The sequence below is a fragment of the Eleutherodactylus coqui genome, chromosome 5 (genome assembly GCF_035609145.1).
Source record: "Eleutherodactylus coqui strain aEleCoq1 chromosome 5, aEleCoq1.hap1, whole genome shotgun sequence".
Lineage (NCBI taxonomy): Eukaryota > Metazoa > Chordata > Amphibia > Anura > Eleutherodactylidae > Eleutherodactylus > Eleutherodactylus coqui.
The window spans coordinates 264,398,835-264,426,269 of record NC_089841.1 but is presented as its reverse complement, the minus strand read 5'-3'; the positions used below and the strand labels follow the sequence as shown (position 1 = coordinate 264,426,269).

At 46.8% G+C, this 27,435-nt stretch overlaps 1 protein-coding gene across 1 annotated transcript in view; it reads left to right on the top strand.

Annotated features, from left to right (window-relative positions):
* AP1M1 (adaptor related protein complex 1 subunit mu 1) overlaps positions 1-27,435 on the top strand; it is a 51,795-nt gene that overhangs the window by 9,958 nt on the left and 14,402 nt on the right. The window contains exons 2-6 of the mRNA XM_066604622.1: positions 5,553-5,709; positions 6,884-6,951; positions 22,446-22,576; positions 22,940-23,087; positions 24,235-24,361. Coding sequence (XP_066460719.1) covers positions 5,553-5,709; positions 6,884-6,951; positions 22,446-22,576; positions 22,940-23,087; positions 24,235-24,361 — 631 coding nt within the window. The remainder of the gene's footprint in view (positions 1-5,552; positions 5,710-6,883; positions 6,952-22,445; positions 22,577-22,939; positions 23,088-24,234; positions 24,362-27,435) is intronic.

The window sequence follows — 27,435 nt, the reverse complement described above, 5'->3', positions numbered from 1 at the left end:
TAACATGGTAAACAAGGAGCAGCATGTGTCCACCAGGGAGCACTTGGCACGGAATTTAAAGGGAACCTGACATGTCATATGAGCCCCAGAAACTAAGGTTATGGACTCATTGGACGGGGGATGCTGCTCTCACAGCCTGCCACAAAACCAGTGCATGGAGCCGCGCACGTGCTGCTCTCTCATCATGGGCAGTGGAGGAGGAGTCAATTCACTAATTGGCTGGTGTTTTTGTGGGTGTATAGCAAGGTAATGGACAGTTGGATAGATATAAAAGTCACGTCCTATGAGCCCATCATCCGTAATTTCTAGTGTGCTGCTGTTGCTTACAGCCCTTTTCTTTAGTTGTGTCCTATGAGCCTGTAACCTTGGTTTAGGATGTGACAGGCTCCCTTCAGGCAGGGTTCACGCCGGACGGAAATCTCATGGAATGTCCGCAGCTGGACCACATGGCAATTCGGCGAGATTTCTGCAGCGGAAATCTCTGCAGGGTTTTGAAGCGGCTTTTCAGCCTGTATTCTGCTGTGGAAATCTCTCCCATCATCCATTTAAACCCTATAACAAGGGGGCGCTCTAATAACTATGTATAGATATATGAGGGGTCAGTACAGAGATCTCTCCCATCATCCATTTAAACCCAGGACTATAACAAGGGGGCGCTCTAATAACTATGTATAGATATAATAGGGAACAATACAGAGATCTCTCCAATCATCTATTATACCCAGGACTGTGTCTGTAACAAGAGGGAGCGCTGGCTACGTTTAGAGCAGGGGTGTCAAACTCATGTTCATCCCAGGGCCACATCGGGCTTATGGTGACCTTCAGGGGGCCGATTGTAGGACAGTATAGTAAGAACTTGTTCACACAAGCGTATTTGCTTACATAAAATGCAGTGAATAGAAGCCATTGATGTCAGTGAGTTCATCACATGATGTATATTTTCACACAGCATGACCTATTTTGTTGGGTACTACACACCCCAATAGGCCATTAAAGCCGTGGCCACCCTTGCCCCCCCCCAGCAGCCGTGGCCACCCTTGCCCCCCCCAGCAGCCGTGGCCACCCTTGCCCCCCCCAGCAGCCGTGGCCACCCTTGCCCCCCCCAGCAGCCGTGGCCACCCTTGCCCCCCCCAGCAGCCGTGGCCACCCTTGCCCCCCCCAGCAGCCGTGGCCACCCTTGCCCCCCCCAGCAGCCGTGGCCACCCTTGCCCCCCCCAGCAGCCGTGGCCACCCTTGCCCCCCCCCAGCAGCCGTGGCCACCCTTGCCCCCCCCAGCAGCCGTGGCCACCCTTGCCCCCCCCAGCAGCCGTGGCCACCCTTGCCCCCCCCCCCAGCAGTCGTGGGCACCCTTGCCCCCCCAGCAGCCGTGGCCACCCTTGCCCCCCCCCAGCAGCCGTGGCCACCCTTGCCCCCCCCAGCAGCCGTGGCAACCCTTGCCCCCCCCCCCCCCCCCACCAGCTGCCGTGGCAACCCTTGCCCCCCCCCCCACCAGCTGCCGTGGCAACCCTTGCCCCCCCCCCCACCAGCTGCCGTGGCAACCCTTGCCCCCCCCCCACCAGCTGCCGTGGCAACCCTTGCCCCCCCCCCCCACCAGCTGCCGTGGCAACCCTTGCCCCCCCCCCCACCAGCTGCCGTGGCAACCCTTGCCCCCCCCCCCCCACCAGCTGCCGTGGCAACCCTTGCCCCCCCCCCCCCACCAGCTGCCGTGGCAACCCTTGCCCCCCCCCCCCCCACCAGCTGCCGTGGCAACCCTTGCCCCCCCCCCACCAGCTGCCGTGGCAACCCTTGCCCCCCCCCCCCACCAGCTGCCGTGGCAACCCTTGCCCCCCCCCCCCCACCAGCTGCCGTGGCAACCCTTGCCCCCCCCCCCACCAGCTGCCGTGGCAACCCTTGCCCCCCCACCAGCTGCCGTGGCAACCCTTGCCCCCCCACCAGCTGCCATGGCAACCCTTGCCCCCCCCCCACCAGCTGCCGTGGCAACCCTTGCCCCCCCCCACCAGCTGCCGTGGCAACCCTTGCCCCCCCCCCACCAGCTGCCGTGGCAACCCTTGCCCCCCCCCCCCCCCACCAGCTGCCGTGGTCACCCTTGCCCCCCCCCCCCCCCCACCAGCTGCCGTGGTCACCCTCTCGCCCCCCCCCCCACCAGCTGCCGTGGTCACCCTCTCCCCCCCCCCCCCCAGCTGCCGTGGTCACCCTCCCCCCCCCCCCCCACCAGCTGCCGTGGTCACCCTCCCCCCCCCCCCCCCCCAGCAGCCGTGGCAACCCCCCCTCCCTTCCTCTGGCAGCCATGGTAAACCACACACCCCCATCCCCCATCAGCAATGTTAAACCCCTCCCAGCAGCAATTTTACCCCCAACCCATCCCATATACTTACCTGCTCCTTGCTGTCAGCACCGCTCCTGCGGAACTGAAGAGCAGGGGACTCGTGGTGGAGTATCCCAGCTGCACACTGATGTCAAAGTGTGCTCCGGAATGCATATTAACTTTTTCTTCCCTGCTTCTGCCCTAAACAGCCATTCCAGCAACCTGATTGGTTGTTTGGTGAATCAGTCAACCCAATCAGGTTGCTGGAATTGCTGATTAGGGCAGAAGTGGAGAAGAAAAAGTTAATATGCTGCTGGGATCATCAGTAACAGTGCGATTGCCAGTTGGGAGCTGCGGCACCCCAGCTGGTAATCGCTACAGTGGTGAGCGACCGTCGGCATGCCGCAGGCCACGTAAAATAAGGCAGCGGGCTGGATTCGGCCCGCGGGCCTTGTGTTTGACACGTGATCTAGAGGAAAGAAGGTTCTTTACTGTAAGAGCTGTGAGACTTTGGAACTCTCCGTCTGAAGACGTGGTGATGGCAAATTCGATAGGCCGTACGTGGAAAAATAAAAAAGTTATCGCGCAGAAGATGGCGGCAGAAAATAATTAGTTTGTCTTGATTGAGAACTTTGGCTGTTTGAGGGGGGGAGCTCCTCTGTAACATCTGTGTACTCGTAAGGGTGCAGTAGATTTCTGCTATTTGATACATTTTTGTGTTTGAGAATCTAATAAATAGCAAGGCTGTCGTATTCGGAGTTGCTCGGAATTTGTAAATCCTAATTCCCTAGCGACCTTCCTGCCTTCTAGGAGTATTTCATGGTTACCATGTAGAGCTGTTCTTGTTGCCCGGTGTCGTTACATTAAAGGGGTTGTCCCGCGGCAGCAAGTGGGTCTATACACTTCTGTATGGCCATATTAATGCACTTTGTAATATACATTGTGCATTAATTATGAGCCATACAGAAGTTATACACTTACCTGTTCCGTTGCTGACGTCCTCGTAAAAACATGCTCCCTGCGGGAATTAAAGCCCTGCAGGCTGTGGATGTGACCGCTCCATGCTGCCGGCTACCGGAGGAAGCCAACAACCTGGAGCTGTCATCCCGGGCAGCTGAAAGTACTCCCGACGGCGCGTTCTGCGCATGCGTGCCACACGTCGGCCACGTGCACGGAAGGGCGCACAGCCCGGGAAATTTTAAATCTCCCTTGTTCCTGGCTAACATGTGTAGCCCAGAGCAAAGAGAGATCACCGGGAGCCGCTGTATGCAGTTCCTAGTCACGTGATCGCTGCTATCTAATGGATAGCAGTAATCATATAAAGTTAAAAATAAATAAATAAAAAATAAAAAGTTTAAATTTCATCTCCCCTCATGGATTATATCTGTGAGGGGAGATGAAATTACGTACCTAACGCCCCCCCCATGGATTTATCTGCAGACCTCACCACGGCTTCTGCCCACGCGTCTGCCGCCAAAATGGCGGATGCATCTGCAAAAGCCACGGATTGCAGGGTAATTTAAAATCTCCCTGCTCCTGGTTACTAAACATAGCTGGGAGCCTGGAGATCTCACGGGGGCCGCAGTATGTGGTCAAACGATTGCTATTTTCCAATAGAAATGTCGATTAGGTAAAAGTAAAAAGTTAGTTTCATTTCATTTCCTTTCACAGATATGCAAAATAGTGGCTGCAAGTGCAAAAGCTGGGGAGGGCCCGGTAAATTTAAAGTCTCCTTGGTACTACAGGTAGCCGAGGGCCTGGAACACTGACCAAGGGCCGCAGTGAGCGTTCGCCAGTCAGGTGATCGCCGTTATCCAATGGATAATGGAGATTTACGTAAAAGTTAAAACAGTTGGAGTTTAAAGCTCCTTTCGGTTTGGGCCCCGTTGTGCATATAGACCTAATATTAGGGTCACAATGGGTATGTTTTTGAACACGGGACAAATTGAGGTTTCCATTTTGGGGTGAAGTCTTTATTCATGTGTGTGCTGTACAAAAATAGCCTGTTTTTTAAAATGACACAATTCCCCAAAAAAATGAAAATCGTAATCTTTTCCTTCTGCTTTGCTCAGACTCATTCAAAAACTGCGGGGTAAAAATATGCAACCCTAGATTGTTGTGTTAAGGGGTCTAGTTTACAAAAGGAGGTTATTTGTGCGGGTTTTCCATCATTTTGGCCGCTCAAGGGCTCTACAAGTGGGCAATGGGGCCTGAAACGCCTTCAAGCAAAATGTCTGTTATGAAAACCAACCGGTTTCTCCTTTCGGTTCGGGCCCCGTTGTGCATAGAGACACAAGATTAGGGCCACAATGGGTATGTTTCTGAACACAGGACAAACAGGGGGATTCATTTTGGGCGCAAAGTGGCACATGTCAGATTTCCAAAATTTGGCTCTGTCACTAAGGCACAAACAGGCCTGGTCACTAAGGGGTTAACAAATCCAGCATCAATCGAATTGTTGCTGCAACCCCCCCTAAATTGCTAATCTTTAAAGGGCTTTTAACCAGAATAGCAAGTTATCCCGTAATAGTTTCAGTGGGTGTGACAGAAATAACTGAGCGTGTGCCGCTGGGTACCTGGGCAGCCCCATTGAAAGTGAATGAATACGCATGCTCCGCCAGCGCTCTATTCAGAGTGAAAGGGGTTGTCCCGCGAAAGCAAGTGGGGGTATACACTTCTGTATGGCCATATTAATGCACTTTGTAATATACATCGCGCATTAAACATTGGCCATACAGAAGTTATACACTTACCCCCCCTGGTGTTGGCGTCCCCGTCTCCATGGCGCTGACCGAAGCCTTCTTCTGCCTCGATTAGACGCGCTTGCGCAGTCTGCCCCTTCTGTCCCGCTGAAGGGCCCGCTCCGACGTGCTCACGCCGCACAGCTGGTCTGTCTCTTGAAGTCACAGCCAACACTTCACTTCTGCGTGACTGATGGAGATGAGGCCACTGATCAATGACTCTGTTGGAACCCTTGAAATAATATTGCGGCTTAGTGACAAACTCCAACTCTTCTCCCCATGTCATGTTTTCCTTTACTGGAGTGTGTCCCTGAGTGGCGGGGCTCATTTTGGAGTGTTTCTATATTGTAACATATAACGCATTGTAAGATCTAATTTACTGAAGTCATGTCTACGTCAGCTGACATGTTCCTAGCAATGTGTTTGCCTGGGAAGCAGAATTTCAGAATGAACCGCTTTTAACTTAGATGAGATTTTAGCCGTTGCCTTTTTTTTCTTCCTTTCAGGTCCTCATTTGTCGGAATTACCGTGGAGATGTGGACATGTCTGAAGTTGAACACTTTATGCCAATCTTAATGGAGAAGGAAGAGGAAGGGGCGCTTTCACCGATTTTGGCTCACGGAGGAGTCCGCTTCATGTGGATCAAACACAATAATTTATATCGTATCCTTCTATTCAGAATATATACGCCTGTTTATAATAATTTCTTAACAAATTTCAGCAGTAAGGTGCCGTTTGAGGCGGATTGCTTGGAAGGCACTACCTGTTTGTAGGTAGCTAGTCAGCTTCAATTTACCTGGCCGACCAGTGGCCAAGAAAGTTAAAGGGGTTGTCCCACGAAAGCAAGTGGGGTTAAGCACTTCTGTATGGCCATATTAATGCACGATGTATATTACAAAGTGCATTAATATGGCTTGATTAGGCAGCCCTGGGGCCTTTTAGGTGGACCCCGGCTGCCATGACACCCGTACGGCTCCCTGCAATCTCACCGCGGAGGGACCGTATGGGGAATTTAAATGCCGCTGTCAGAATTGACAGCGGCAGTTAAAGGGTTAATATGTGGCCGATTTGCAGCTATTGCCAGCAGGTGTCAACCGTAATAAACAGCTGACGCCCGCGCTGTTGAAGAGAGGTCATTCCGCAATACCGGCCGTCAAAAGGCGTATCAGTACTCGTTAAGGGGTTAAACTTTTTGGGAGAGATTGACTCTCCAACTGTCACTACTTTTGGGAGAGGTGTGCTTTGTGCCAGATTTGTAGCTACTTCTCCTATTAAGATGACCTGTTATATACAGATTTGAAATCGGCTGGCCGCACCTTCCTACATGTTCCTCTTCTTTCTCTTTTGTTTTCAGCGGCCGCACCTTCCTACATGTTCCTCTTCTTTCTCTCTTGTTTTCAGCGGCCGCACCTTCCTACATGTTCCTCTTCTTTCTCTTTTGTTTTCAGCGGCCGCACCTTCCTACATGTTCCTCTTCTTTCTCTTTTGCTTTCAGCGGCCGCACCTTCCTACATGTTCCTCTTCTTTCTCTTTTGTTTTCAGCGGCCGCACCTTCCTACATGTTCCTCTTCTTTCTCTTTTGTTTTCAGCGGCCGCACCTTCCTACATGTTCCTCTTCTTTCTCTTTTGTTTTCAGCAGTCACACTTTTTAATGTTGTCTTAGATGGGATTGCTGTTATTTCCATTCTATATTTCCATAACCTTACGAGTGGCTTGAAGTACATCTGCATGATAGATTTTGTATGTATGGAAGATATTTCGCCCTTGTTTTACCTTTTGTTGTACCTGTCCTGTAATCTTTTCATATCCCAATGTATTTGCCTTAACGGAGCTCTAGTGGTTGCAACCTCCAAAAAAAATGCCTGTGTGTCCTTGGTGTTCTCCTTCCTTTACAAGGTGGTTCAGGTGAGGACGCTTACCATTTCTTCTTGCAGACATTTTTACCATTTCAAAACTGGGGAGTTTCACCTTTGTTTTATATAAGGCCTGTTTCGCACAGGCAACAACGATATCTCCGCAAGAGAATCGCAGCGATATCACTGCTGTGTTCTGTGTGTTTTCTTGCAGCGATATAGCAATGCTCCAGTCGTGCGATTTTGGAGTGTTTTTTTTTGGGGGGGGGGGGGGGGGAGTGGGTTGTGTTGAAAAATAAGCCCTGGCTGCTTTGGCTGAGCCGTGCAGCTTGAGAAACAATTGATGCAGCGCTCGATGAACCAATCCCAGCCAGTCAATGAGATGACTGATTACCTCATCGAGCGCTGCATTGATTGGTTCTCGAGCGTTATGGCTCAGCCAATCAAAGCCAGTGCTTCCCGGGGGCAGTAACCCAATGACTAGGAAGTGCTGGCTGAAGACTGCAGCAAGTGCCAGAGCTTCGGGAGGAGAACTGTGGCAGCGCTTGTTAGGTGATTGTATTGTGTTTTTGTGTTTTTAATGCAGCTAGGGCTTATTTTAGGGGAAACAATAGGATTTCATAGAGCAAAAGTTGCATCACACTGCAAGAGAACTGCATTTTCATGCAACACAACACAAAGGAAAGCTCCATAAGGGAGCATGGGCTACAAAACATTGCAAACTGCAGTAATATTCAGCATTCCGCATTTTGTTTCTCTCACCATGTAGCAGCCTACAAAACATCGCTAATGTGAAGGAACCCACTGGAAAGCATGGGCTTCACATACATGCGATTTTGTAGCGCTGTCACAAGAAAATCCCACGCTTTTGTTGAAACGCCTAAAGAAGGGGGAAAAAATCCAGTCTCAGTAAACATGCAAATCAAGTAGGAAACTCTTATTTTTAACCCACCCATGGCATTTGTTCGAAGATCTCGTTCTTAGAAGGATGCCTGACCTTAAAGGGGTTGTCTCGCCGTGACAAATGCATCTATATACTTCTGTATGGCCATCACAAAGCACTTTGTATTATGTGTGCTTTGTAGATGAGCCATACAGAAGATATATACTTATCTGATCAAGTGCCCCCCCCCCCCCACACACACACGCACGCACGCGCGCGCATGCATGCACGCACACACACGCACGCACATATTTACCCATCCGTCGTCTTTGGATACGACAAATCCAGCGATGTCTTGTCGTATCCAAGGACGACATCTTGTCGCTGAGCCGCAGAAGCTCTTGCCGGCTAGTTGGGCCCTGTGAATGCATGTCACGTGCATGCGCAGTCCGCTCACCCCACGGCTCCCGCTGACAGTCAGGACCAGAAGAGAAAAAAGAACAGCGTCTTCCACCTGCTGGCCATCCTCAGCTGAAGGGTAAGTTTGGTAAGGGGGCTTATGTATGTGACTGTTCATGTGCCGGGGATGGGGCTGATCAAATTTTGATCAAAGTTCTGAGCTGATCAAATTTTGCTTTACTGAAGTTTAGTTTATTTGTCGCTCCCTGATAAGGCTTCTTATTAAATGACAGCTGGAAGTTGATTATATTGTGGTCACTATTCCCCAAGTGCCCCTCAACCTGTACCCCTGTTCTTCGGTCCGGTTTGTTAGTACTAGGTCCAGAGTGGCCCTCGCTCTAGTTGGCTCCCGCACAAGTTGAATAAGGTAATTATCTTTAATTGTTCTCAAGAATTTATCACCCCTATGAAGATTGCAGGTTTCGTTTTCCCATGTTCTATCCGGATAATTAAAGTCCCCCATGATAATTACTTAGAGGAGGTGTGAAAACGCAACAATCTGCCCTAATAGTAAGATTTCAGTTTCTTCTTTTGCTTTTGGTGACCTATAGAAAACCCCTATCAGGATTTTGTTATTTTTTTCTCCCTGTATTTCTACCCACAGAAATTCCACATGTTCACCTCCTGCACCTATATCTTCCCGTAGCCTCGGTAACAAGTATGATTTAATGTACAGACATACCCCTCCCCCTTTCTAGTCTCCACGGTCTCTTCTAAAGAGGTTGTAACACTGTAAATTCACCGCCCAATCGCACTTATCATCAAGCCATGTTTCCGTTATTCCGACTATATCATAGTTTTCATCGGTCATTCTCGCTTCAAGCTCACCCATTTACCGATTAGACTTCTTGCATTCGTGGTCATACAATTTATATAGGTTTTTTTTTTTTTGTTCTTTAAAGTCATTTTGTTACTAATGGTACTATTGGCTGATCTGAGAGTTCTAACTGTACAAACCCCTCCTCCTGCTCGACCCCCATTCCCATTGCTTAGACCCAGGACGCTAGCTACACTGACTACCCCCTTATTTCTCTTTTTGCCCTCCCCCAGTCCCTAGTTTAAACACTCCTCCAGCCTTCTAGCCATCTTCTCACCCAGCACAGCTGCACCCTCCCCATTTGAGATGCAGCCCGTCCCTACGGTAGAGCCTGTAGTCGACAGCAAAGTCAGCCAAGTTCTCCAGGAACCCAAATCCCTCCTTTTTACACCAACTCTGAAGCCACTTGTTTACCTCCCTAAGATTCTGCTGCCTTTTTAGTGTGGCTTGTAGTGCAGGTAGTATTTCATAGAAAACTACCCTGGAGGTCCTCGCCCTAATCTTGGACCCTAAGTCCCTGAAATCATTTTTGAGGGCCATCCATTGACCTCTAATTTGTTCATTTGTGCCAACGCGCACCATGACCGCTGGATCCTTACCAGCCCCTCCCAGTAATATGTCAATCTGATCCGCGATGTGTCGAACTCGAGCACCAGGAAGACAAGACACCGTTAGACGATCTCTGTCTTTATAGCAGATTGCCCTATCTGTCCCCCTTATAATTGAGTCCCCCACCACTAGCACCTGTTTAGCCTGCCCTACCCTCCCCGTCCCCATCTCACTGGAGCAGTCATCTCCCTGGCATACAGAGGGCATGTCGTGCTGCAGCGGTGCTGGCTCTGTAATGGCATCCCCCTTATCTGCCAGTTTTGCAAACTTGTTGGTTGTGCCAGTTCAGGACCAGCCTCCCTGGTTCTCTTCCCTCTACCCCTCCTTCTATCTGTCACCCAGCTCACTGCCTGCTCGCCCTGCTCTTCCATACCACCATCTGCCCCCGCCTCTACCCCAGCGAGTGTCTGCTCAGTGAGCACCAAACTCCTTTCCATGATGTCAATGGCTCTCAGTGTTGCCAGTTGCCCATTTAGATCCAGGATTGGGGGCATTGTCTTGCAGAAGACTGTCACCTTTCGTGAGCATGCCACGTCTCTTGGTTTTGATGGCCTTCCTCAGCAGTGAAGTATAGTATGCTCCAGTAATCGTGCTACCCTTTGCTAGGAAATCCCTCAAGACTACTCCATGCCGGTCCCAAAACACTATGAGCATGACCTTGCCTACCAAAAATTGGGTACGTGCCAACTTTGGAGGCGGTGAGTCCGGATGCTTCCATTGCATCAACTGGTTTTCAGTCACCAGATCATGGTGATGGACCCAGCTTTCATCGTGTGTGATCAGTTTGTTGAAAAAGTCCTTCTGGTTTCCATGGCACATCGTCAGAAGAGCCGGGAAGCATTTGACTCGTTTCTGCTTTTGGAAATGTATGAGCAGCTAGGGAACCCAGCGAGCTGATGCCTTATGAAGATGCTCTTGGATAATTTTTTCCACGGACTCCATACTAATTTTGACATTTTGGGCTAGGTCGCCAATAATTGTGCGTCAATTTTTTTTAAAATTCAAAATGGCAGCTTCCACTTGCTGGATGGTGTGCTCATCGATAGCGGAGTGGGGTCGCACTGGAATTGGAGCAGTTTCCACCAAAGTCCAACTACATTTGAATTGATGATGCCAGTTCTTGACCTCATCATAAGATTGGGAATCCTCCCCATAAACCTCTTCCATCCCATAAAATGTCTCCCTTGGTGTGCGGCCTTTCAAGTAAAGGAACTTGGTTAATTCTCTGTATTCCATTGGGTCCATTGCCTGACCTAGCAACTGTAAAAGAAAGATCATCAGTGCAGAGCTGCAAGTTGGCATGTGTCTTATAGAGACTTATATCATTACACATGTGCAGTTTAGGATCCTGCGCTAAATAAAAATGGGTCAGGGGAAATCTTTAATGATCGTCCCTCGTACCATATAATGTACTGAAAAACTTTTTAAAAATTATACTAGGAGTGAAAAAGAAAACCAAAACGAAATTCCGACTTTTTTGAGTGCGCACACTGCAACAAAAATGACATAACTATATTCTATCAGTCAATACGATTACTACGGTACCAAATTTATATCGTTTTTGGCTGTACTACTTTTTATTTTTTCCAAAGATATTTAATTTTTTGACTATTTTCTGCCGCCATCTTCTGACAGCCATAGCTTTTTTATTTTTCCATCTACATGGTTGTGCGACGTCCTGTAGTTTCTATTCGTACCATTTTGCAATACATACGGGGTTTTTTTAATCGCTTTTTACTACATTTTTTTTATTTGGAGATGGGGGGATCAAAAAAGCGCTATTTAGGTTATTTTATTATAAATATTACAAAAGTGTTTTTAGTAAACTTCTACTCCTTTTTTTTTTAATAAAACTTATTTAAACTAATATTTTTCCTTTTTTTTTTTTTTTGTCCATTAGTGGACAAGAACTTGAGATGGTTTAATCGCTCCGGCAATATGATGTAATTAAATAGTATTACCGTATTTTTCGCTTTATAAGACGCATTGGATGATAAGACGCACCTGGGTTTTAGAGGAGGAAAATAGGAGAAAAATATTTTGAACTCCTCAGACCAGGCAGTGAGGGAGGTATTACAGGAGAAACAGCAGTAGTACCGCCTCGGAATGAAGTATATACCACTAGGTCAACCTGTCATTCAGGATCCAGGAAAGCTGAGTATAAATGTAATGGTGATCTCATTACTTGTCGTACAGCTTTCCAGGAGCCCTGAATCCCACGTTGAATAGTTATGGCAATGCATGTGTATGCATGCTTGCATAACTCTGCAGTTGGCATTCAGGATCCTGGAAGAGCTGAGTGACAGTGTAATGATTCCATTAGTTGTCACCCAACTTTCCAGGAACCCTGCATGGCATGTCTCATTATGGTTATGCATAACTAGGCACAAATATATACACAATGCAGGCAGCTCTTTTCCCTCTGCCCTTCCCTCTCCCCCTCCTATGTAGCTGGCAGATGTGAGAGTGTCTGTACATACAGCTGACTGCTGAGGCAGGGGGGAGCAGTAGCTCCCTCTTACTAATCAGCTGTTGTATGGGTGCTGGTGTGGAGCGGACCTCCTATCGCTATCACACTGTCAGCAATATAGCAGGAGCTGCCTGTCTGTACAATAGCTTTCTGCTCCTCCCCCCTGCCCTCAGCAATCAGCTGTTGTACGGGCTGCTCTGCTCCCTGCTCCTCCCCCGCCCCCAGCAATCAGCTGCTGTATGGGCTGCTCTGCTCCCTGCTCCTCCCCCGCCCCCAGTAATCTGCTGTTGTACGGGCTGCTCTGCTTCCTACTCCCCCGCCCTCAGTAATCTGCTGTTGTGCGGCCGCTCTGCTCCCTGCTCCTCCCCCGCCCCCAGTAATCTGCTGTTGTACGGGCCGCTCTGCTTCCTGCTCCCCCGCCCTCAGTAATCTGCTGTTGTGCGGCCGCTCTGCTCCCTGCTCCTCCCCCGCCCCCAGCAATCAGCTGTTGTGCGGCCGCTGTGCTCTACTTCTGTGCCGGCTTTGTATGCAAGTGGCCGGCAGCTCAGTGAGAAGGATTCGCGATCCTTTTCCGCTTCGGCCGGGTCTGATCTCGGCACGTTCGCTCTATAAGACGCACTGGCTTTTTCACCCAACTTTGGAGGGAAAAAAAGTGCGTCTTATAGAGCAAAAAATACGGTATATCATACTGCTTTCTAACAGGCACATGCTTGAATTGCTGGGTATTGTGCTATGACACTGACACAGCTTCCTGTGATCTCATCACGGGGAGGTGGTGGGGGAGTTCAGGCATTTAAATGGTGCTGTCAGAATTGCAGGCGGATGTCAACTATAAGAAACAACAGACACCCGCATTGTATGGAGCAGGATTGACGTGTTCCCCTTCCATACATACCCTGAACCTGTGGCACGTAACTGTAGATCCAGTTGCGGGGTTAAAAACCGTTAAGGGGTTAAAAACATTTTTTTTTTTTTTGACTGGCTAAACTACTGCAGCTATGTTTTTTTTTTTTGTCCCATAAAAAAAGTATCCAGAGGTATAGTTTTTGTCTGCTTTGTTTCTTGTGGTTTTTTTTAAACCCATATGTGTTTTCATGTCCTGAGTGTCTGAGCTTTATTCTACAGGGCCGCGAAAACATTTCGGCCCTATACAAAAAAGCTTGGAGAGCTGCAGAGCGTGACAGCTGCCTGCTATCAGCTACCAGAGGTAGCCAACAGCTTGGAGCTGTGATCAGTGTGATCGCAGTTATTTGTTAAATAACGCTGATCATGTGAACGTTAAAAAGAAAAAAAAAAATTAAGTTTCATCTTCCCTCACCAATCAGTGAAGGGAGTTGAAACTTCTTACCTGAGGCCTCCTCCGATGTCATCTGATGCGATCTTCAGTCCCGAACCCCTTCGCTGATCTGCGCCTGTGTCGATTCCAGACTATGGACCCTACAAGTGTCCCAGAAATAATTCAATTCCCAAAAATGTTCTTATTAATGGGTTTAGAAAAGAGAAATCCTCCATCCGCTTGTACTGGTCTACCAGGGATGTGCATGCAACCCCTATATTGGCATCCGTTATGCCCCAACACACTTTGAAAAGCTAATGCGTGTCTTCCATTTCTTAAATAATTCCCCACAATAGATGACCCTGCCTACGACAGATGGAATAAACTCAGGCCCCGAATCTCTCTGCTGAATGACTGAAAGAATCCTTTATTTATTTATTTATATATATATATATATATATATATATACACTACCGTTCAAAAGTTTGGGGTCACCCAAACAATTTTGTGTTTTCCATGAAAAGTCACACTTATTCACCACCATGCGTTGTGAAATGAATAGAAAATAGAGCCAAGACATTGACAAGGTTAGAAATAATGATTTGTATTTGAAATAACATTGTTTTTACATCAAACTTTGCTTTCATCAAAGAATCCTCCTTTTGCAGCAATTCCAGCATTGCACACCTTTGACATTCTAGCTGTTAATTTGTTGAGGTAAGCTTGTGAAATTGCACCCCACGCTTCTAGAAGCATCTCCGACAAGTTGGATTGGTTGGATGGGCACTTCTGGCGTACCATACGGTCAAGCTGCTCCCACAACAGCTCAATGGGGTTCAGATCTGGTGACTGCGCTGGCCACTCCATTACCGATAGAATACCAGCTGCCTGCTTCTGCTGTAAATAGTTCTTGCACAATTTGGAGGTGTGTTTAGGGTCATTGTCCTGTTGTAGGATGAAATTGGTTCCAATCAAGCGCTGTCCACTGGGTATGGCATGGCGTTGCAAAATGGAGTGATAGCCTTCCTTATTCAGAATCCCTTTTACCCTGTACAAATCTCCCACCTTACCAGCACCAAAGCAACCCCAGACCATCACATTACCTCCACCATGCTTAACAGATGGCGTCAGGCATTCTTCCAGCATCTTTTCATTTGTTCTGCGTCTCACAAACGTTCTTCTTTGTGATCCAAACACCTCAAACTTGGGTTCATCCGTCCACAACACTTTTTTCCAGTCTTCCTTTGTCCAATGTCTGTGTTCTTTTGCCCATCTTAATCTTTTTCTTTTATTGGCCAGTCTCAGATATGGCTTTTTCTTTGCCACTCTGCCCTGAAGCCCAAAATCCCGCAGCCGCCTCTTCACTGTAGATGTTGACACTGGTGTTTTGCGGGTACTATTTAATGAAGATGCCAGTTGGGTACCTGTGAGGCGTCTGTTTCTCAAACTAGAGACTCTAATGTGCTTATCTTCTTGCTTAGTTGTGCAACGCGGCCTCCCACTTCTTTTTCTACTCTGGTTAGAGCCTGTTTGTGCTGTCCTCTGAAGGGAGTAGTACACACCGTTGTAGGAAATCTTCAATTTCTTAGCAATTTCTCGCATGGAATAGCCTTCATTTCTAAGAACAAGAATAGACTGTCAAGTTTCAGATGAAAGTTCTCTTTTTCTGGCCATTTTGAGCGTTTAATTGACCCCACAAATGTGATGCTCCAGAAACTCAATCTGCTCACAGGAAGGTCAGTTTTGTAGCTTCTGTAACGAGCTAGACTGTTTTCAGATGTGTGAACATGATTGCACAAGGGTTTTCTAATCATCAATTAGCTTTCTGAGCCAATGAGCAAACACATTGTACCATTAGAACACTGGAGTGATAGTTGCTGGAAATGGGCCTCTATACACCTTTATAGATATTGCACAAAAAACCAGACATTTGCGGCTAGAATAGTCATTTACCACATTAGCAATGTATAGAGTGCATTTGTTTAAAGTTAGGACTAGTTTAAAGTTATCTTCATTGAAAAGTACAGTGCTTTTCCTTCAAAAATAAGGACATTTCAATGTGCCCCCAAACTTTTGAACGGTTGTGTGTGTGTATGTATTAGAGATGAGCGAACACGTTCGGCCCCGCCCCTTTTTCGCCCGAACACCGAACTTTGCGAACACTTCAGTGTTCGGGCGAAAAAGTTCGGGGGCCGCCGTGGCAGCGCGGGGGGGTGCGGCGGGGAGTGGGGGGGAGAGGGAGAGAGAGAGGGCTCCCCCCTGTTCCCCGCTACTGCCGCCCGCGCCGCCGCGCATCTCCCCGCCCCCCGGCGGCACCCGAACTTTTTCGCCCGAACACTGAAGTGTTCGCTTTTCCTCTGGTAGTTCATCCTATCTAAACGTGCCATGTATGGCGTCAAATTATATAAGGCATGCGAGAACACTACAGGATATACCGATGATTTCTTCATATATGAAGGCAGGGGCCACCACCTTAATGCCCCAGATTGCCGAGACCACATTGGTATAAATGAGAAAATAGTTTGGGGGCTCATGGCACCATTTTTACACAAAGGGTATCGCATATACATAAACAATTACTACACCAGCGCCGCGCTATACAAATCTCTCCATGCCACAAACACAGGGGCCTGTGGGACAATAATTTATCATGTCCAAGCATGTGAAAGGGGGGCATCATATGTCCTTGCATGTGACCCAATACTCAGTCAAGTGGCAAAAAGAGGTCTACATGCTCTGGACTGCTCTGTAGTAGTAAGGGAGAGGGGGGGGCTGCTACATAGCCTGAGTCAGATTATAATAAATGTATGGGGGGATGTAGACCCGTCCGACCAGGTGCTTCAGCCATACCTTGTGAAGCGAAACCCCAGGGCCTGGTATAAAAAGGTAGTGATATACCTTATTCAGACTGCTGCCTGTAATACGTAATTTACAAGAAGTCCCCGGGAATGCTTGCCTTCCTGCAGTTCCAGGAGCAGAGTCCCTTCTATGTGAGAGCACAGCACCTCAGCAAACCTACCAGTCTGAGGAGGTGTGAAGCCTCAACAGAGCACCACTTGCTACACCTCATCTCTGCCACTGAGGTCAGTAAATACCCCCCAAAAAGTGTCAGGTTTGCAGCAAGCATAGGAGGAGGAGATACCTGGTTTTATTACCCCATGTGCCAATTCCAACCAGGCCTCCATAATTACCCCTGTTTTGAGACCTAGCAAACCGTTTTACATTAATACTTTTATCTAAGATTTAGGGAATGACAAGGGGGGGGGGGTGTATTCCTTTTTTTATTTTTATTTTTCCCTATCTTCTCCACGACAGCACACCGGAGATTGCCGCCTCCTTATAGGACAGGAACACACAGAGAGGGTAAAAGCACCCCCACCTTCCCCAGTGTTTTTCCTGCCCTGTATCCCAGAGAGGTCCTCGGGGCTTGAACTCCTAGCAGAAGAGGCATACTCTCCTCTTCTGCTAGGAGCAGGCCAGATGAAGGCTCTTTTTCTTCCAGGGGTATCAAGAGGCACGACCCCTTTGCAGATGAGGTCTGTGCAGATTGGGAAGAAATCCCCAGGTTAGACGTTCCTGTGGCCAAATGTACGACTGCCCTTTTGAGGACAACATCCAGTTGAGAGACCCAATGGACAGAAAGGCAGAGTGTCTCCTTAAAAAGACCTGGGAGGCAACCTCCAATATATTGAACCTGAGAGGAGCAGACACTTGTGTCGCCAGAACACTAAACATGTGGCTGAACCTGTTAGAGGTGCACATATTAAACAAGAACCCCGAGAGATCAAATACTGAAATCTCTCCCAGTCTTAAAAATGGTCACTAGTTTCTTGGTTGATGCATCAGCAGCGCTCTCAAACTCAACAAGAAGAGTGCTATGGCTGAGGTCGTAGTCAGAGGACCTAGCGTCCAAGAGCAAGCTATGTTTCCTGCCCTTTCACGGCCAATTCCTGTTCGGACCGGATTTGGATAGGATACTGGAAAAGGCGGATAAAAAGAAGGGGTTTCCCAGAGAGAAACAGCCAAAGAGGAGCAGTCAGAAGCCTATAGCTGGAGCTACCCCAAAGGGGTTAAGGGAAGAGGCTTTCTCTTTAATCCTCACCAGGGAGAGGCCTCTAAGCGTAGACCCTGACGCCATCTCTGTCAGAGCGAGACTGAGGGCCTTCTCAAATTGGGCCCATAACTGGATTCCTAGGATCCTAAAACACATTTACCAAATTAAATTTTTGTCTCGCCCAAGAGAAAATTTGTTAACGACAGACTCAGCCTGATGGTTGAAACAGCTTCAACTAGCAGTAAGTGAACTACTACAAATAGGGGCAGTAATACCGGTCTCTCAAAAACAAGGACCAGGGGGGCCACTACTCTCGTTTATTACTAGTTTAAAAAAAAACATGGAAAATCAAGAATGATAATAAACCTGAAACCATTGGATATCCATATAAAGTACAGAAAATTCAAGATGGAGTCGATAAATTCAGTTTCAAAGCTTTATTAAATAAAAGATGTATATTTTCACGTGCCGATCCACGAGGCCTCCCAAAGGTATCTAAGGTTCGCATTATGCATGAAGGGAAGAACAAGCCATTTCCATTTTACCCGTCTCCCATTTGGGATTTCCTCTGCTCCCCGCATCTTCACCAAGATCATGAGGGAACTAGTAGCCAGCTTGAGGGAAAAATCAATCCTAATCATACCATATCTAGACCTTATATTGATAGTGGCAGACTCAAGGGAGCGTCTAGAAGATCACCTGACAAATGTAACCCACTTCCTCCAATATCTAGGGTGGATAATCAATTGGAAAAAATCAGATACAACTCCCAGTCAGAAGAAGGTTTTTCTCGGAGTTTGCTGGATGCAGAAAATCAACGTTCCTTACTTCAACAAAGGTGCAGGTGTTACGCTGACTTGTCAGTAAAATTCTGAAACCCAAAACCTTCACGTCAGCAATGAAACTATTAGGGAAATGCATGTCATGCATCCCTACGGTGGCATGAGCCCAGGCTTGGGCAAAAGTTTTACAAGCAGAAATCTTTGCATCATGGGACAGGAAACAATTGTCCCTGGACAGTGCATATAACCAATGCAGTAAGAGTCTCTCTGACCTGGTAGCTTTCAATCCAGAATCTTTCACGAGGTGTTCACTGGTCACAGTACCCAGTGCTATGTATCACAACGGATGTCAGTGCAACGAGCTGGGAAGCGCAGGTAGAAGAGCTGTATCTTCAGGGGACCTGGTCTTAGAGGATAAGGCAACTGTCAGAGAGCTTTAAGCAATCCTGAAATCCCTTCAGAAAATAGGGTAGTCTGAGGCAGACATCTGAAGATCCCATCGGACAACACAAAGGCAGTAATCCACATCAGACGCTAGGGAGGGACAATATGCGGGGCCCTACAGAGTATAGCAAAAAAGATCTTCCTGTGGGCAGAGAAAAATGTCTTGTCAATCCCAGCAGTCCAGTATGGGTGAAGACATGGGTTGGCTGAGCTGAGGTACAGGAAACGCCCACAGCTGCTGATTAGCTGATGGGCACACACCTTCAGAGCCACGCCCACAGCAGCTCATGGCTACACCAATTCCTCTGGAGACATACTCCAGGACCAACACACTGGGCATCTTCATCAGCATTCGTGAGTGAGGATGCGCACGTCCACAGCAGTCGCTGCTGGCTCAGCCCTCCCTCAAGGCGGCAGCCGGGTGACTTCCCAGCCGCCGGCGGACCAGTTGGGCATTTATCGGTAAGCAGAGAGGGCTGCCTCCCGCACGCGGCTATGTCACTGAGACCGTCCACAGCATGCTTGACCGCACGGTGATGGCAGTTGTCAGGAAGAAAGGCGCGCACCTGTTGCCCGGCAGCAGATATTTTTCCATTGGCTGAGAGCAGCGTTCTCCGGCCGAGTATGAGGACTGCTGGGAACACAAACTGTGCTAGTCAGCGGCTCCTGGGGCTGTGCCGGGGGCCCCGTACAGAGTTGCTGCTTTTGCGGGGATGAGGAAGAGCTAGAAGTACATCTGTCGGCTACGAGTAGCCCCTCACTGCAGGAGACCTGTCCTTCTGCTCCTCATAGGGGTAAGCAGGGGGAGCTGCATTAGGAGTACAACAGTCAGGATGCTGCGGATGGTCCCAGGGCAATCGACTGCATCGTGAATAAAGGTGTGTCTCCTGCCAGCCAATCAGCAACTGTGGGCGTTCCCTGTAACTGCATGGCTAACCCATGTATCAACTCATACTTCCGGTGGAGACATATTGCACTAATACCCAGCAGTCCATCTAAGAGGAGTTCTAAGCCGGGAGGCAGACTGAAGCAGACAACAAATTCATATCGGAGAATGGTCCCCTTTGCAAGAGGTCTTCAATGCATTAGCAACCAAATGGGGGGCTCTGTACACAAACCTCTTTTCGACGAGAAAGAATCGAAAACTAAAAAGATTTTTCTCATTTAGTCCAGGAGACCACTTGAAAGCAGTAGATGCCCTGACACAGGATTGGGGCCAAGGACTGGTCTACGCTTTCCCTCTTATTCCATTGACTCCGAGGATTCTGCAGAAGTTTCGCTCCCAGAAGTGCACCCGTATATTAATAACTTATATTAATAAGAAGGAGCTGGTTCGGGCTTCCAAAAAGTCTCAGTTGGCAGGTTCCAGTCCGATTGCCAGTAAATCCAGATCTTCTAACTTCTTCCTCTAAAGCACCCAGACCTGACGAACCTTCATATATAAGCTTGGATTTTGAGAAATCTATGTTATTAGGACAAGGTTTCTCGTCAGAGGTAGTTGGCACTCAGTAGGAAGAAATCGACAAAGAAAATTTGTCAAAAGAGCTGGAATAAATTTGTAGCTGGGTGTAGAGAAAGGGAAATCCATTTTTTCCTCTCCCGACATCCCCATGATCCTGGAGTTCCATTAGGGGGGTCTGGACAAGAGTCTCTCTCCAAACAACCTGAGAGTCCAGACAGCGGCCTTTTTTGACGCTAAGCTTTCAGAGAACGCCGTAGGGCAGCGAACAGGCTGAAGCCTAGAATTCCCATAACATAGTACAGATGGTCCCCGACTTGCGAACAGGTTCCGTTCCAGGAACCTGTTCGCAAGTCCATTTTGTTCGCAAGTTGAACAAACGGTAGTATGGAGCGGGATCGCGGGTGGATCCCGCTCCATACAACGTCGGATGCAGGCTGTTCTTACAGCGGGCACCCGGTGGCAGCAGTTCCGACGCGCCGCTCGTCTGAACTGTTAACACTTTAAATACCGCTCTGACAGCGGTATTTACATCCTGGAGCGTCGGGGTATGTATGCAGAGAGGTCACGGGGCGACCTCTCTGCATACAGCGCGGGTGTCAGCTATTTAGTACAGCTGACACCCGCGAGCAATAGCCGCGATCGCAGCTACTAACCCCTTAAAAGCCCCCCACGATGTTCCGGGGGCCCCGTACGCCCCCCCTCCCCCGCGGTGCGATCGCGGGAGCCGTGCAAGTGTCATGGCTCCTGGGGGCCTTCTGCAAGACTCTTGAGAGACTGCCTATCAAGCCATCCCTGTGGGGGGGCTTGATAGGCTGCCTGTCAGAATGCAGTATGACCCAATGCTACAGCATTACCTCATACTGCAGGAGCGATCAAAGTATCTCATATTGTAGTCCCCCAGGAGGACTTAAAAGTAAAGTTAAAAAAAGAACATTAAAGTTTTTTTAATTGTAAAAAAAAAAAAAGTAACAAAAGTTTAAATCACCCCCCCCCTTTTGCTATATCTATAATTAAAAAGTCTAAATAATAAAATAAAAATACATATTTGGTATCGCCGCGTCCGTAAAAGTCCGTTGAGCTTTGTCCGAAAAAAAAATAGAGAACACCAGAAATGCACTTTTTCAGTCACCCTGTATCCCAGAAAAAACGCAATAAAAAGTGATCAAAAAGTCGTACATATTGCGAAATAGTACTAACGAAAACTACAAGACATTCCACAAAAATTGAGCCATCGCTGAACTACGTCGACGAAAAACTAAAGTTATTGCGCGTACAAGATGACGGCAAAAAATAATTGAAAAAAAAAAAGTGTCTTTGAAAAAAATAAATAGTATAGTAGAAAAAAAAACTACAAGTTTGGTATCGTAGCAATCGTACTGACCCATAGAATAAAGTTATCATGTCGTTTTTGTTGCAGTTTGTGCGCCGTAGAAACAAGACGCACTGAAATATGGCAGAATGACGTGTTTTTTTTTTCATTTTACTCCACTAGGAATTTTTTAAGTTTTTCAGTTCATTATATGGTACTTTAAATAGCACCATTGAAAACTACAACTCGGTCCGCAAAAAACAACAAGCCCTCATACAGCGACGTCGATGGATAAATAAAGGAGTTACGATTTTTTTTTAAAGGTAGGGGGAAAAACGAAAATGGAGGGAAAAAAAGGACCGCGTCATGAAGGGGTTAATATTCTTCACAGATTACACTAACTAAAAATAATCTTTCTTTTAGATGTTAAAAACACCAATAGGGTAACTGAATCGAACACCTAAACACACTTTCCAGTAGATTGGATTTATCTCAAAAGATTGCTGATAACTGTGACCGCTCTGCAATCTGTACTTGGAAGCCTTTCTCCTCTGTATAGGTAAATGCCTTTGTAGATGAAGTGCAGGGAGACCTTATAACTATTAGTGTCTGAGCAAAGAAATAAATAATAAATATCCACAAATTCTGTTGGCCTTTTTTTTACCACCTAAATGAAGTACAACATGTGGCGAAAAAACAATATCAGAACAACTTGGATATGCAGAGCTTTTACGGAGTTATTCTATGTTAAAGTGACACACGTCAGATTTCCTAAAGTTGGCCAGGTCATACTTTGGTCATGAAGGGGTTAATGAGACAAAGTTGCCATTCTGTTTTCTGTGAGCAGTAACAACATACACTTTAGCAGTGTGGTAAAACAATGTGATGTGTACCCAGCCTAAACCTTAGGGTCTTCATAGGAACTGTGTTTGTCTTTTTAATTTGCATTGCGTTTGACTAGAGTGCCTTCCTGTTCACTAGGTGTTTTCTGAATATTTCAAAGAATTAGAAGAAGAAAGTATCCGGGATAATTTTGTGATAATATACGAGTTGCTGGATGAATTAATGGATTTTGGCTATCCACAAACTACTGATAGCAAAATTTTGCAAGAGTAAGTATTGAAGTTTCTTGTAACTCGCTCGTTGCTTGCAAATTTGCAATTTCTCCTTGTTAAATACAATTATTAGTCACCGGCCACTGTTCAAGCTGTTCTAGATTTATTTGAATACTCTTTCTTACTTAGTGTTAGCTATCCCTCCTAGCTTTGTGTCTTTGTCGAATTTGATCCGTTTCCCATATCTATCTATCTATATGCCTTTAATGTGCCTACACATATATATATCTATATATACATTTTGACTTTGGCCTTCCAACGAGCAATGATGGAATACAAAACTCTAGCTAGATCTAACAAAGATGTGTTGTATTAATGCTTGCGGTGTGCATTGTTATTTGCCTCATGCATGTTGTGTAGGTATATCACTCAAGAAGGACACAAACTAGAAACTGGAGCTCCTCGTCCTCCTGCCACAGTCACTAATGCCGTGTCTTGGAGATCAGAGGGAATTAAATATAGAAAGAATGAAGTATTTCTGGATGTGATTGAATCTGTCAACCTACTTGTAAGTCAGCAGATTATTAAAACAATGGCCTGGTTAAAGACATGCTACACTTACAAATAAATGCTAAAAGTTAGCAAAAAAGAAAGTTGCTGTCCGCTATCCCTCTGCAACATCTTCTGCTTGTTCCTGGAACAGTCTTGGAACAGTCTTAGAGAGCACATGGGTTAATCTCTTGCTGTACTGCTCATTTTTCATTTGGGGAATGACTAAAAATCCCGGTTTATAGCCAGACTGTAAGACTTTATAGGGCTTGGCTACTTTATACCGTTTTTAACCCCTGTATCTAATGCAGTATATTTTTACTGGCAATCTATGAAGCCCTTAATAGGCATCCATGCTCGTCATTCTGCTGTCATGCTAACATATCGTGCCAGGAATGGGGGAGTTGCTCCTATGGCTAGATGACCAGCCACTGCGGTCAGGATTGACCTTCGATTTAAAGGGGTTGTCCCGCGGCAGCAAGTGGGTCTATACACTTCGGTATGGCCATATTAATGCACTTTGTAATGTACATTGTGCATTAATTATGAGCCATACAGAAGTTCTAAGAAGTTTTTCACTTACCTGTTCCGTTGCTGGCGTCCTCGTTCCCATGGAGCCGACTAATTTTCGCCGTCTAATGGCCAAATTAGCCGCGCTTGCGCAGTCCGGGTCGTCTTCTGTTCTCAATGGGGCTCCGTGTAGCTCCGCCCCGTCACGTGCCGATTCCAGCCAATCAGGAGGCTGGAATCGGCAATGGACCGCACAGAAGCCCTGCGGTCCACGGAGGGAGAAGATGTCGGCGGCCATCTTCAGCCGGTAAGTAAGAAGTCACCGGAGCGCGGGGATTCAGGTAAGCGCTGTGCGGATTTTTCTTTAGGTCCCTGCATCGGGGTTGTCTCGCGCCGAACGGGGGGGGGGGTTGGAAAAAAAAAAAAAACCCGTTTCGGCGCGGGACAACCCCTTTAAGCAATTAAACTGCTGCAATTGGACCAACCTTGGCCTCTGCTGACTGATGAGTATGAAGTGAGTTTGGCTTCTAAGCCAAATTCATATCTTCCCTTTCGACGGATGACCGATCGGTTAATGGACTGAATAAATTGTTTTCTTATTTTGGAAAAATCAGTTTTGGATATTGCTAGTAATCTAAAATGTTCTTTTATTTAAGGTGAGTGCCAATGGAAATGTCCTACGGAGCGAGATAGTTGGGTCCATTAAGATGAGAGTCTTTCTATCTGGAATGCCAGAGCTGCGTCTTGGATTGAATGACAAAGTTCTCTTTGAAAATACAGGACGTAAGAAAGCTGTTTGTCCATTTGACAATTTTCACAAAAATATAAGTTATACAATCAATGTACTCAGTAACCTTGTACTTAAAATGGGCCAAAATGTCAGACACCGGGATGCAACACAGACCAAACCTTGCAGCTTTGGTCTTTTTCAGTAATGGCAGTCTGCAGAGCTGGGGTCCCGTCTGAATGCAGTTTTTGGCATCACAGACAGAACTCCTAGATGGAAAGCCTGGGTGAGAATCTGAATAGTATGCCGCTGTAGCATTGGCTAAGGCCAGGCTCACATGCCCGTATGGTAATATTCTGCGTAAAAATTGCAGCATTTTACCAGCGTATGGAACTGCGTATGTACAGCTTATTTCGCGTACACTGCCTTGCTTGTTTCCTCTTAGTTTTTTTCTATTTCCTTCTCAAGTCTCCTAGCAGCATGCATAAAAATGCCGCGCATACGAATGCACCCATAGAGAACAATAGGGCTTTTACACATGGAATACATGGTAAAATAGAACATGCTGCTTTACCTTTTTTTTACGCGCGTAGCATTCAAAGTAAATATACCGTATTTTCTGGCATATAAGACGACCCCTGACTTTTTGTCTCATATGCCGCGAATACAGTGTGGAAAAAAAAAAATCAATACTCACCTCCGGCGTTAGCCAATCAGAGCATTAGCCTTCTGGAGGCGGGGCATTCAAGCCCCGCTTGCAGAAAGCAATGCTCTGCCGGCGTGCACGAGGGAGCGACAGCCTGCAGGAGCGCCGCGAGAGGGGAGTATTGATTTTCGTTTTTTGGGGGGGTTAAAACGTCGTCTCATACGCCAGAAAATACGGTACGCAAGTGTGAGTGGGACAATGAAAATCAATGTACTTTCCTTGACACCCTTTATCGCTTATTATGTGCAAGTACATTACAGATGCCATATGAAATGCAAATGTGTTTGTATGTGCCTGTAGCAACATTCAATGTCAGGTACCTTCAGAAGTAAACTTGTATAAATCTATAGAAGATCTATAATAAGTAGAGATGAGCGAGTATACTCGATAAGGCAAACTACTCGAGCTAGTAGTGCTTTATGCGAGTACCTGCCCGCTCGTCTCTAAAGATTCGGGTGCCGGTGGGGGAGAGAGTGAGAGAGAGATCTCCCCCTTGTTCCTCCCCGCCGCTCCCCCCGCCCGCTGGAGTAGTTTGCCTTAGCGAGTACGCTCGCTCATCTCTATTAATAAGAAATGGCATCAAAAAACTTTCCGTTCCAAAGCTGTATATGGTATAAGTGGCATGAATTGTGTTCTGCTGGTCAGTGCAATCATGGCAATACCACACTCTTATTGATTTTCTTATGTTTTCCTACTTGCTTGTTACTATAGTAACATAATATGTTAGGCTGAAAGAAGACAATGTCCATCTAGTTCAACCTGTTTCCACCCGCCACTTGTTGGTCCAGAGGAAGGCAAAAAAAATCAATGAGGCAGAAGCCAATTTATTGGGGGGAAAATTCCTTCCAGACAGTTAGAATAATGAAAATGATGGCAGTCAGAATAATACCTGGATCAACATTTGAAAGTTCCTACCTGACTCCAAGTCCTTTATCAACAGCCCGCTGGTTATTTAAGCCCTTTCTGTTGCAGGACCTCATGGAGCATTGGGGTATGTATGAAGACAGGTCGTGGGGCGACCTCTCTTCATACAGCGTGGGCGTCAGCTGTTTATTACAGCTGAACCTCACGGGCAATAACCGCTATCGGCTGATAGCGGCTATTAACCCTTTAAATCCCGCTGTCAATTCTGACTCGGCATTTAAATCCCCCGAACTATGTTCGGAGGTCCCGTACGGCCCCCCGTGGTGAGATCAGGGGAGCCGTGCAGGTGTCATGGCAGCCGGGGGCCTATAGAAAGGCCCCAGGGCCGCCTTAGCAGACTGCCTATCAAGCCATCCCCATGGGGTGGCTTGATAGACTGCCTGTCAAATTGCAGTATGACGTAATGCTATTGCAGGAGCGATCAAAGCATCGCTGGTTATAGTCCCCCAGGGGGACTTCAAAGTAAAGTAAAAAAAAAAAAATCAAAGTTTTATTAATTGTAAAAAAAATAAATAAATAAAAGTTTAAATCACCCCCTATTATTAAAATAATATATGTATTTGGTATCGCCACATCCGTAAAGGTCCAATCTAGCACATGATTTTTCCCTCACGGTGAATGTCATCCAAAAAAAACCAAAACTAATGAACGCCAGAAATGCACTTTTTTAGTTACCCTGTTTCCCAGAAAAAACGCAATAAAAAGGCGTATGTATTTCGAATTGATACTATCGGAAACTACAGGACATGCCGCAAAAAATGAGCCCTCGCTCAACTACGTAGACGGAAAAATAAAAAAGGTATTGCGCGCACAAAATGACCGCAGAAAATTATTGAAAAAATTAAATGTCTTTGAAAAAAAGAAATAGTACAGTTAAAAAAAAAACCTATACAAGTTTGGTATCCTAGTAATCGTACCGACCCATAGAATAAAGTTATGTCGCTTTTGTTGCAGTTTGTGCGCCGTAGAAACAAGATGCACTGAAAGATGAGGAAATGTCGTGGGTTGTTTTTTTTCAATTTTACTACTTAAAAACTTTTAAAGGTTTTTCAGTACATTATATGGTACATTAAATAGCACCATTGAAAAATACAACTCGTCCCGCAAAAAAACAACGAGCCCACATACAGCGACTTTGATGGATACATGAAGGAGCTACAATTTTTTTTGAAGGGGGGAGGAAAATACGAAAATGGAAAAAGAAAAAGGGACTGCGTCATTAAAGGGTTAATTTCTATATCCTGTAATATAGTTCTCTAGAAAGGTATCTATTAAAGGCTTAAACTCCTCTATTGATTTTGCCATCACCACGTCCTCAGGCAGAGAGTTCCACAGTCTCACTGCGCTTAAAGCAAAGAACCCCCTTCTGGCGTTGGTGATACTCTAACCGTAGAGAATGCCATCTTGTTACCGTCGCAGTCCTGGGCATAAACAGATCATCAGAGAGATCCTTGTATTGTCCCATGATATGTTTATACATAGTTATTTGGTCGTCCCTTT